The following is a 12,827-nucleotide window of genomic DNA, read 5'->3' as shown; positions in this document are numbered from 1 at the left end:
CAAGAGTGAGTGACTGCACAGCAGACTAAGCAGGCACACAGGTCACTGGGTCACAGCCTACCCTACTATAGGGAGATCTGCATTGAATTCCTGTTAAAATTTAGACTGGGTGCTTCTAAAATTGCATCTATACAAGAGATGGGGAGCCTGTGGCCCTCTAGACGCTGTTGGACCACAGTTCTCATTAGCTCCACCCACCATGTCCAATAGTCAGGGACAATAGAAGTTGTAGCCTAATGGGATCTAGAGGATCACAGGTCCCCCATAATGATCTACAGTGCAGTGGTACCTCTAGTTATGAACTTAATTCATTCTGGAGGTCCATTCCTAACCTGAAACTGTTCTTAACTAGAGGCGTGCTTTCGCTAATGGGGCCTCTTGTTGCTGCTGCGCCACCGGCACACGATTTCCATTCTCATCCTGGGGCAAAGTTCTCAACTCGAGGTAATTCTTCCAGGTTAGCGGAGTTTGGAACCTGAAGTGTTTGTAACCTGAGGCGTTTGTAACTTGAGGTACCACTGTATATATAAACATTAACCTAAGCAACTGTGATGTATTTCCTCTTTTTTAATGATGTGTAATTGGCTCCCCGATGCCAAGGTCTCACAAATCCTTAGTTGGTTTCTGGTGCCAGCCTTGATATGAAGGTAGTATGACCTATAAGGAGTTGCCAGCTCCTTTGCAAATGGAGACTTTCATCCTACCTCCCCTACCTTTGTGTCTATCTGTTGTTGACCTTCATGATCTTCTGATATTTGTTTATCTTCTTCCAAATTATCTCTTGTAATTAGAATCCTTCTCCTCATCTCTAGGGGCCGCAGGCTTCAAATGAGGATTGCTTAAAAGCAATTACATTTTGATATTGGAGATCTGTACACATAAATGTTGTATCATTTCCAATTAAAAATAGTAATGAATTTTGTCCACAGAGACAGCGGACTGAGCGGAGCGATTGTTTCTGTTGGTTCCACCGGGATATAACAAGAATGCATGCACAAACATCTGTATTGTGTGTGTGTGTGTGTGCGCGCGCGTGTGCACGCACACGCACACGCACACACACACACACACACGCACACACACATGCCATTGTGTGGGGGTGCTGTTTCACCTTTGGGCACAGTTTGAGTCAGAGTTCCAAACCAGAAACTGCCTTTGAGCTGAGTCATAGGAAAGGTCTCTGAGCATGTGCAGAATAGGGATGGATAAGGATGAGGGGCAAATTCATTTTGGTTCACCTTTTAATGCCAATGCTAACTAAATTGCACTGCCTCAAACAACATGTGAACCAAAGCACAGCTTTCCTTCAAAATTTGCACTGCTACAAATTTTCCAATGAACTTCTCCAACCCCAAAAGGTGTGTAAAAATACTTACGTTGGTGGAAAGTGAGCATACAATGCATACATTAGTGAAAATAATATACAAAAAATTCTTATAGTAGTGAAGTTTTATGCAAAAATATGTATATTCAGCAAAATGGCATACAAGCATGTATATATTTGGAGAAATGTGCAGTAAAATGGGGGGGGGAGTGCAAGCTGATGTGGAAATGTCAGGAGCTGAACCTCAGACTGGAAAGATCAGGAATGAAAGTGGGGGATGAAATCCACAAATGTGTACAGCTCCAGGGATGGTGGATTAGTCAATTTCCAATCTGTTTCAGTTTCTCATGCGTTCAACTATGTGCCCACTCCATCCTTCTTTATGCAATTATTTTAAAAAGCACCCCCAAAATAGATTTGAATTTTACTCATTTTCTCCTAAGTTCTTCATTTCTGTTTGCTGTTGTTTTAGCCCAGGCGAACTTCCTCTTTCTGATGGCCTTGCTTTGCTAGTCATGGTCCTCTGGTCTTGGTCCTCTGGCTGAGGGTTGAAAGGCTCCTCCATAATTCGGCTCCTCCATGAAAATATGACAGCAACAATCACAGATAACAATGGCTCTCAGTGATCCATTCACAGTGGGATCAGGTGTTAAACAGGTTTGTGTTATTGCCCCAACTCTATTCATTATTTTCATTGTCATGATCCTACACTTTGTCGAAGGGAAACTCCCCACTGGAATAGGAATCACAGATGGAAAGCTCTTGAATCTGAGCAGGCTGAAAGAAAAGAGTAAAGTTACCGTAACTTCCATCATAGAGCTTCAGTATGCTGATGACAACGTAGTGTGTGCATGCTCAGAGGATGACCTCCAAACCATCCTAAGTATCTTCGCAGAAGCTTATGAAAAGCTTGGCCTGTTGCTCAACATCCAAAAAACCAAAGTGCAGCACCAACAAGTACAAAATATCCCCTCTGCAGTGCCACAAATCCAACTCAATGGTGTAATGTTGGAAAATGTTGATCATTTCTCCTACCTAGGCAGTTATCTTTCCACAAGGGTCAACATTGATGCTGAAATCTAGCATCACCTGAGCTCTGCAAGTGCAGCTTTCTTCCAATTGAAGTGCAGAGTGTTCGAGGACCGAGACATTTGCAGGGAAACCAAAATGTTTGTTTACAAAGCTATTGTACTACCAACCTTACTCTATGCTTGTGAAACATGGACCATTTACAAATGCCATCTCCAGCTTCTCGAAAGATTCCATCAATGGTGTCTCAAAAAAATCTTACTCATCACTTGGGAAGACAGGTGAACTAATATCAATGTGCTGGATGAAGCAAAGATCACCAGTGTTGAAGCCATGATTCTTCAACATCAACTTCGTTGGGCTGGTCATGTTGTGCGGATGCCTGATGATCGTCTTCCAAAGCAACTACTCTATTCCGAAATTAAAAATGGAAAGTGTAATGTTGGTGGTTAACAAAAGAGGTTTAAAGACTGTCTCAAGACAAATTTTAAAAAATGTAGTATAAACACCGACAGCTGGGAAACACTGGCCTGCAAGTGCTCCAGTTGGAGAACAGCCTTTACCAAAGGTGTCATGGGCTTTGAAGACACTCAAACTCAGAACGCAAGGGAGAAACATGGTAAGAGGAAGGCACACTTGGCAAATCCACACTGTGATCAGCTCCCACCCAGGAACCAATGTCCCCACTGTGGAAGGAGGTGTGGATCCAGAATTGGCCTCCACAGTCACTTACAGACTCATTGTTAAAACCGTGTTTATGGAAGACAATCTTACTCGGCTACGAGTGAGTGCCAAAGAAAGAAGAGAAGAGAGGCCAGTCTTATTCCTTTCAACTTTGCAACCCCACCACAACTGGCATATGGAGCATCAGTTTCCAACTCTGTTTCCACCTCTGTCTGATGGATGCAGCTAGGTTGGTCTCTCCCCATTGCCATGCTGCTTTCTTCCAGGGAGATGTGCAGCCTCCTAGCAACCCCCCATTCCCTGGTCAGTGTCCTACTCTCTCTGCAGTCGCAGGGCAAGTGTAGAACTTTGTTCATTTTCTAAGACTCTGTAATATACTTCTACCATCAAGGCTCATAAATCCTGCACAAACTCTCTGCTTAATGAAGAAAAAAAAGAGGTCCAGAACTACAGAGACGCTCCGTAAAATTATTGCTTTGGAGAGCATCCAAAAAATTCTCTTGTCCCTCAGACAGAAGAAAGAGAAAAAAAGGTCACAGAATGCATTACTGGCTCAGCATGCCAATACTGAGAGTATGCAAAATGAAAACCTTTGGCAAGCACATATACTGTACTCAACAGCATCCAGGCAAAATGACGTTATTTCAACTTCAAGATTGCTACCTATTTTACAAAAGGAGGTCATATTGAACGTACAAATGAAGATGGAAATGCTTCCGGCTTATGACTCAGCCTAAATATTAAGCAAAGACGTGATTGTGAGATTTGGAATTGTACATTTGTTCAGTTTGGAACTAGCACTGAGCCCAAATCCCCTCCACACACAAGAACTGTGCCACCCTATGAATAGTGATCCAGGAACTGCATGGAGAGCAGACAAGTAAGTACCTTTTTTAACAGGAAAGAAAAATCTATACTTGGAAATTTATGTTCAAATATGCCCTTCATCAAAATGATTAGGACAGTAAATATGGAGGATAATACTATTAACTATTTATTAATATTGGCAACAACAGCCACTAACAACAAGAAGAATAGAGCTTGTTAAATTGCTTCTTGCTCCAGAAGGTCTCCAAGCGACTCACAACATATTTAAGAACCTGGTGGATCAGCTAGCAAAGGAACACACTCTAAGCATCTCCAGTACTCTTGACTGGAGGCCCAGTCGAACTCTACTGAAAGATATGCAAGTCCATTTGATTTTGTGCCGGCAAGATTCAATATTGCAATGTTTGTTGGTTTGCTTTTGCTAGCTATTGATCAGTGTGTCCATGCTTCTTCCTGACAACTTCAGACATCCAGCATCACAGTGGCAGCCTGATGAACCATAAAGGACCATTGTTCTGTGGTAGAATATCTGCCTTGCATGCAGCAGGTCCCAGGTTCAATCCCTGGTGTATCCAGATATGGCTTGGAAACCCTGTAGAGGTGCTGCCAGTCAGACTAGATTATACTGAGCTCATGAAGCTGTGGTCTGACTCAGTAATAAGGCAGCTTCCAGTTTGCCTATGAACAATGAAAACAGTTTTGAGTTCAGATTGGATCGGTGGGTGTTATTTTCCTTAAGAAAGATCAGATTAGCAGTGTGGGCAGCTAAAACACCAGATTTTGCAGTAAACCAAATGCAATCCTTATAATTATGTACGGCTAAGGTGGGCCACCTAGCTTCCTCTCTCTTAGGAAAAATGATAAGCTGCTTTTCACCCTCTGTAGTCTCCGTGTTCATTGTGCTTCAGCTTTGTTCTCTTCTTGGTAGAGCCAGTGCTGTTCTGTGAATACAGTGGTACCTCGGGTTACAGACGCTTCAGGTTACAGACTCCGCTAACGCAGAAATAGTACCTCGGGTTAAGAACTTTGCTTCAGGATGAGAACAGAAATCGTGCTCCGGCAGCGCGGTGGCAGCAGGAGGCCCCATTAGCTAAAGTGGTGCTTCAGGTTAAGAACAGTTTCAGCTTAAGAACGGACCTCCAGAACAAATTAAGTTCTGAACCTGAGGTACCAATGTAGTTCTTTGCAGTTAAATATACACTTTTGCTCTGTTACAAAGGGGGGAACAATTCCTGTTCTGTCTGTGGTTCAGATTAAATAAGTTGATTTATGGGTGACTGTTTTGTAGACAACAGAACATTCTGGACATTTTGTCCTCTCTCATGTTTGAGAGGTATAGAGAATGGAGACCAAGATGATCAAGGATATGGAAGTCAAGTCTTATAAGGAACAGTTCAGGGTGTTGGGTATGTTCAGCCTGGAGAAGAGATGACTGAGAGGTGATATGATAGACACCTTCAGCTCCACAGGGTAGGATGTGAACCAATGAATACAAATTACAAGAAAGGGGATTCTTGTTAAACAATAGGAAGACATTTCTGGTGGTAAGAGCTGTTTGGCAGTAGATTACAAAAGATTGTGGAATCACTTTCATTGGAGGTTTCTAAAGAGACGTTGGATAGCCACCCATCAGGGATTCTTTAGCTGTTTGATGGCCTGGGACTCGGGCTCGGACTCGGAACCAGAGGAGTCTCAGTCTGCACCGGATCCTTTGCCTCAGGCATCATCTGAACCAAGTCTGGGGCCTGATCCTGAAGAGTTCCAGTCTGCACAGGTTCCCCTGCAACAAACACCAACTTGGCCGAGTCAGGGGCCTGAGCCTGCCCTGGCTCCAGATGCGGGGATTACCTCATTGCCTTCAGCTCGGCAATCACTTACAGCTGCTCCACTACCGGTTTGGTCAGGGGAGGCTGAGGTGGCCCCTGGGTCTAGTAACCCACCAATGACTCCTGAGCTGCAGAGACTAAAGTCTGAGAGAAGGAGAGACCTGAGTACTCGCAGGAGGAGTGCTCGCATTTGGGCGAAACAGGGAGGTGAGTCGCTGGGGGATCAGGACCGACCGCTACCCTGACAAAGATAAAAGGCTTTTGGACCCCGCCCCAGGTTGCAGGAGCAACATTGCTGTTTGCCAGATCCTGCCTGAGATCCTGTACCTGTCCTTGCCTGGTTTCCTGCCTCATGTCTTGCCTTGGCCCTGTTGGACTGACTCCTAGTGGAACCTTTGGATTCTGGACTGTGTTTCACGAGTTACCCCCGGGCCCAGCACAAGCTGTGATTCTGTGCTAGATGACCCTTATGGTACCTTCTGACTCTACAATTCTGCCATTCAAGGATTCTATGACCCCCTTCTCTGAAACACTGGAGAACTCTATGATTCTGTGAATCTAATTGAACATGCAAGTCTTGATCAGTGAAGCAGTGCACCTGCAAAGTGTGTGACACCCCCACCCCAATAACTTTTGCTGCTATTATTAATACTGCTTTTCATTTCTTCTCTCTGATCTCAAAATGCATCCAGCATTTCGCCTGGGGAGGAGACACATACTACAGCACTAGTATTGTTTTTAAGTGACAACAGCCTGTCTATCAAGCATTTGGGAAGCACTGCAGAAAGCTTCCCAAACACTGGGGAATAAGTGGTTTCTGCAGAAATTGGCTGGGCTTGTGTGTTCCAGCCACTTCTTATACTATGCCCCACATAGGACATCAGAGGTCAGGCAGGTGGGTATGGTTTGGGGGGAAACAGCCTTGCGGGCCAGATTAGGACCTGTGCTGTGCCAAATCTGGCCTGCAGCTTGAAGGTTCCCCACCTCCAGTTCTAAGCTGGATGGACAAATGGTATGACATGGCATAAGAACACACCCTCCAAATGTCCCTGTTTTCCAGGGATGTCCCAGATTTAGAGAAGCTGTCCCAGTTTCTGATTTGATCCCAGAATGTCCCACTTTTGCTTAGGACGTCCCTATTTTCATTGGAGAAATGTTGGAGGTTATGAAGTTATTCGACTCCCGAGCTGTATGAAGGCAATCCTGTATAGGGAAGGGTTTTTTTAATGTTCAATGTTTTATTATGTTTTTATATATGTTGGAAGCTAACCTTAGTGCCTGGGGCAACCCAGTAAGATGTGTGGGGTATAAATAGTAAAATTATCATTATGGAATGGGGTGTCCCTATTTTCATGGGAGAAATGTTGGAGGGCATTTAAAAAAGCATTCAGTGCTCCAGTGCATCCACTTCAAGATTTGGTTCCCTCCACTACTGGGTTCAGGCCCACCAGCAAGTGCCCCCCCATAGATCACCCCAGAGAGAATGTGGTCCTTATCAGAGAAAAGGTTCCCCTTTCTTCTAAGCATATTGTGCACTCCCTCGCAATGTGTGCTGAATTGAAAGCACCGTGATGCAGAATCACTGCTGGCAACAGCTTCACGTTTAGCGGCTTTTCTGAATTGTGTCGTGGTGGCGGCGGCGGGCAAGAGAAACAGAAAGCATCAAATCTCTTTTTAATTGTTCTTCACCCATCGGTAATGCTCACTTTTGGTGTTGGTTACAGAATACAGAAGTGCCTGGCTGGTGCTTGTGCCCGCTCAGCAACCCCGGCTAGTTGATTATGGATGCTGTAAGCAAGCTCCAATGTTTCATAGGGAAAGAGGCCATTTCAGTGCAGTTCAAGTGGATTAGGGCTGGCTAGTGGCAATTTCCTAGAAATGAGGAAAGTAATGCAAGGAAACCAGAATGTGCGTCATGAGTATGGCTGAATATTTTTTAAAATGAGAGAGAGAGAATGCCTATTTTTTTCCAGCCAGGGGAAGAAAATAGAAATGACAGTATTAAGCTCCGGATAGCAAGGAGGCGAGAAAAGAGGTTTGAGTGTGGATTGCACTGCAGAGGAAGGCAAGTAAATCTTGAACAAGGAGGTCTAAAGTTTCAGGAGATGTTCCCTCCCCACCCTCCTCCTGTCCAGCTTATCAGGCTTGTCCTGGCTCAGAAAGAACATTTGGTGTTTAATCAATTAATCCAAGGTCAGGGGAACCAGCAAGCCAGATTGATACCTCCTCCCACCACTCCCAAGCCAAGTTTGACAGAAGAGTGGAACCACCCACCTGGCAATCACCTGAGACCACAATCATACCAGGTGACCCTTTTATTTGCCCACAGCAGCCTCCAGACCCTATTTTGGAAGTGGTTTCTGAAGTCATCTTCAAGAGCCTGACTCAAAATGCTGTTTTTGAAAACACTACTTTGAAAAGAGCTTTGCAGTCATGGGCAAACAGCTGGCAGAGGAAGGATGATATAGATGGGTTGTTTTCTAGAGACCTGGGGGAGGACTCCAGTTGGCTGTAGATCTTCAGGAGGGTCTAAGCCTGTGGTGCTTTTTCACCTCAGCCATCCCTGCTTTGAGAGCCACAAGCCCTTCCTCCCTCCCCACAGCCACTCGAACCTATATCGGATATTTCCATGGTGCCTATTGCACTGCCCACCCCTGCTTCTCCAGATGCAGGTGTTCTACCTGCCATGCCTGCCTTGCAGAGAGCAAGGACACCTCCCCTGTCACCTAAGCCCCAGAGGTGCCAAAAGAGGTGTGAAAAGGTGGAGCGGAATTCACCTTCTATAGCAATCTAATGCTTGGCTAAGGAGTGCATTTGCTGCACTAAGTTGAGCCCATCCCTGAACCATTTAAATAGGATACCAAGGGGTGTGGCCATGTTGGATGAACATATAAGCTAGATCACCTGCCATGCCTTTGTGTTTCTGTGCCTTGGATCAGCTCTGTTAACTGCTGTCCCTCCAGCCAGCTATTCACATAGGTATTGCACTGATGTCTTTGGAAACATCCTCATTTGAGTTATTGTTGTGGATCGAGGGCCCGACCCCGCTATGTGAAATAAATACACAAGGACACGTGATATAAGGTTAATGGGCAAGAAAAGGCCACAACTTTATTGATTACAGCAGTGAAAAGGTATTGGCTTAGGCATTGGATGACTATAGGTGGTGGGTTTATTCAACAGTAGGTGGAGCCTGTTGATGCTCATCCAACTATAGGCTCACCCCCTGATGTCACCGAGGGTCGTGCCATGGCCTCCCGCCAAGCAGGCATCGGATGGAATACACGACCGCCAGATTCCTTTAACGGAATAACCCACGGTAGATAGCATAGGCGATGGCCACACCTAGCCCTTGACACAGCACAACACATGAATCCAATGCCTAACCTACCCACCAATACCACAAAAGTTGTGACGATTGCTACGAGGTAGGCGAAAAAACCAAAAGGCCTAATGCCAAATGGAAAAATTCCTACCAGGCCCCCCAGCCAACCAGGGCGACCAACCTAAGGTCCATAGCAAGGCCAAAAACCTATACCCTGAGCTAAATGGGAGTGGAGGGTGGGTGACTCGCTGAGGGACGATGACGAATGAGGAGGAGGCGGAGCTAGCACCACAGCATTAAGCTGCTACACACGCCCCCCGGAGGCACCTGGTTGGCCACCTCCGGTGGGCGTGGGCGCCAGCCAGGTAGGAGGGGAGGGGGCTAATGCCCCCTACCAGGGGCGGGGCTCGGTCTCCCGCCCACAACCACTCCCCTCTCTTCCAGGGAGGAGAGTCTTTCTTGAACAACTGGGAACCAGGACGTACAATGTCAGTGGTAGAGCAGGCAGTTCAGGCTTGACTGAAATGGTCTCACAGACCAAATGGGGAGGCCTAGTGGAACTAATATGGCTTCCAAGCCAGAGGCTCCTCACCCCCAAATGAGTCGGAAATTGCCAGAAAATGTACCAACACTAATGTTTAATTTTATTGGATCTGATCTAGAAGATGTGGGCCTACTAGTAAACAATAGCAAATCATCTGCCTACAAAACCTTTTAAAATCCCATTTGTTCACATGCAAAAAATAAAATAAAAATGGATTTCTCTGTTTTGCGTAATGGCACATGCCAATAGCTCCAAATGTAAATCAAAGCAGAAATATGACAGTCTCGTTTCCCTCCTATTTAATGTTACAATTTATGAGTCACTTTTCCATCAAAGGTACTCAAAGCATCATCAAAAAGTTTACTAGAAGCCTATGATAAAAGTGACAAAAGAACAGCAGTAACAATCAAAATCATGAAAAATTGATCTTCAAATGAAGGGGACAGAATCACAACAAATCCCTAAAACATTATTACAGAAAACCTGACAGATGTTTGCTAAGTAGTTGTGATGCATGCTAGAAATGTGAGGAAAACAGAGCAGATTGTACACATGTATGGTGGACGTGTAAAAAAAACCTGAGGTTTCTAGGGTAGGTGGAATCATTAAACGTATACAGGAAATGATTATTATATGGAGGGGGGGCATCCAGCCTGAGGGTCAACTTTGGACCAGTATAGATCCCAATATGGTCTGTGTGGCCATTTCCACCACCAAACCACAAACCACCATATGTGACATTAGGCAGAGCTGCTTTGGCAGCAAAGCTAAGTTCCATGTGGGAAACTAAATCATGCAGCCGATCCCTGCAGACAGTAGTTTTGCCAGTCTTGTGCTTGGCACTGTCTAGCACAGAGCTGGCAGAGTCCTGTGCTGCAGATTCTGAGCAGCTGGCTGCTGGGCACTTGGGAAGCACTGCACAAGAGACCCAGATGGGTGGATGGGACAACAACTGTCAATCATCTCGCATAATATTGAGAGATAGGTTGTCCCACTGTTATGTCTTGAGCGTGGATCACAGAACAATAGACAGGTAGGATTTTAGAATGTAGTAATTTGATTGGCCCGTAGGAGCTGTCCAATCCGGCTCCAAGAGGGGAGTTTGAATTAGCCTCTCAGGTATGACTGATGGTGTCAATAAAGTATATATAGCCTGGGATCTGGGCGGGACATCACTGACTCACTCCTACAGGATGATTGACTATTTATACTATGAGTTGAAATAAACACAAGATAACCTCTCCACTGAGTTTATTTCACCCACCTACCTGTCCAGATAGACCCATGGGGGCTAGGGAGAGATAAGGATCTGGTCTGTGAGACCCAAAGTTTCCCCCTTCCCTGTTATATAACAATAAGTCATTTCATGAATCCTTTTGGGCTTATCTTAAAGAAAGCATGCCATTAGATTTCATTGAATCATGTTCACTGCAGCCACATTCTTTTGGGTTATGTTCATTTTAAAAACCGCAATGCATAAAGCACTGTGCATGCACATTTTGCCACATATTTCACTTCATATGTATCTTCTGAAAGGGGGTGAGAATAAATCTTGATGTACTGTGGTTCCACCAAAGTGCAGGGTCACTCACTCATGTCAGTAAAACACTACACAGAATCCAACCCTGAAGTACTTTTACGGGGTTTTCAGAAACTTTACCCAGATCTGTGAATTACTAATATAATATTTATTTTCTTACCACATTTTTATCCTGTAAATTTTGAGTGTTTTATGGCATAGGCTGACTGAAAAGATGTTCAAAGAGGGGTGGGGAATAACCCTTTCCCCCAGGTATAAAAGTGAGAAAAGAGTTAAATCTTCATTCAGAAGATTAAAACGAAAAATCTGCCAAGATGTTTAGGAACTACTGGGATCCGTGTTAACTAAGATGCATCTAATGATTGCCTATATCTTCTCTGCAGGTCTAGCCAAGCCAATGGGATTAGTTGAAGGCCCTGGAGGCTTGGGCCAAGGGGGGATGGCTGCTACCCTGAGAGACGATAGTCATGAATCTGAAACAAAGTATGAAGAATATGGTTATAATGCCCAACTAAGTGATCGGATTTCACTGGACAGGTCTATTCCTGACTACAGACCAAAAAAGTAAGTACACTTTTATTAGTGGACATGATTCTGTTTTCTTTACTCACATTGGAAAGCTCCTAAAGGTTTGTCTAAGTGTTAGTGTAAAGGTAGCCTAGATCAATGTTTCCCAACCTTTGGTCTCTAGCTGTTTTCAGACTACAATTCCCATCACCCCTGACCACTGATCTTGATCGCTAGGGATGATGGGAGTTGTAGTCCAAAAAGAGCTGTAGACCAAAGGTTGGGAAACACTGGCCTAGATGATGCCCTCCTCATATTATTAGACTCCAGCTCCCATCAGCCCCAACCAGCATGGCCAATGACCAGAGATGATGGGAGTTGTAGTCCAACAATATCTGGGTGGCTCTAATTTGGCCATCCTTGAAGCTAGCAGATGATGTCCAACTAGCTAAGCAACTAGAAAGGTCAGGTTATAGGACAATGGAAACCTGAACCAGATGTCTACTGGTAACTTACCTGTGTGTGTCACCATTTGGAAATTCAGTCTTCTCATGTGATAACTAATATGAAAGGCAGATGTCTCCTACTACCAGATGCTAAGAAATAACAGCAGGAAGGGGCTATTGCACCCATGTCCTGCCTATAGGGTTCCTCAAAGGATCTGGTTGGCTGCAGTGGGAAACAGAATGCTGAACTAGATAGGCATTAGCTCTGAACCAGTAGGGCTCTTCTTTTGTTCTTTTGCTCTTCTCTCCTGTCTGCCAAGACCAGGGGAGGGTTGTGGGAAGCTAACCTGCATGTAGGCCTGGAGAGTGTAATTCTCCTGTCCCCTCAGTTAGGGCTGCCATACATCCAGAATTTCCTGGACATATCCAGGATTCGCCCATAGAAAATGGTGTCCAGGAAAACCTGGCTGAATAGCAGCCTTTATCAAAAATGCTGATTTTTTTTTTTTAACTTCTGAAAAACTGCTGGAACAGAAGGAAATGAAGGAATGAGAAACTCTCGGTTCTGCTGTACACATTGGTGGCATATATGCACACATGGCCTTTTGAAAATGAGAAGCTCTTTTATCTTGTCTGATTGGCTGAGGGAAGGGTGATACTGGGCAGCTGGCTGGCTTGGGATGATGGTCTGCTTCTCCACTGAAACTGACAAGATAGCAGGAGAGCCTTGTCAGTTTCAATTTGGTCAGATTCCTTTTAAAAAAAACATTTGTA

The 12,827-nt window shown here is 44.8% G+C and overlaps 1 protein-coding gene across 1 annotated transcript in view; it reads left to right on the top strand.

Moving 5' to 3' along the window:
• Positions 1–12,827, top strand: part of GALNT9 (polypeptide N-acetylgalactosaminyltransferase 9) — a 190,437-nt gene that overhangs the window by 36,548 nt on the left and 141,062 nt on the right. Inside the window, exon 2 of the mRNA XM_081174916.1 lies at positions 11,484–11,664. Within this exon, the coding sequence (XP_081031042.1) occupies positions 11,484–11,664 (181 nt within the window). The remainder of the gene's footprint in view (positions 1–11,483; positions 11,665–12,827) is intronic.

The sequence above is a fragment of the Podarcis bocagei genome (assembly GCF_964188305.1).
Source record: "Podarcis bocagei genome assembly, chromosome: 16".
Taxonomy (NCBI): Eukaryota; Metazoa; Chordata; class Lepidosauria; order Squamata; family Lacertidae; genus Podarcis; species Podarcis bocagei.
Note: the sequence above shows the minus strand (reverse complement) of the source record. Positions and strands in the feature narration are given on the sequence as shown.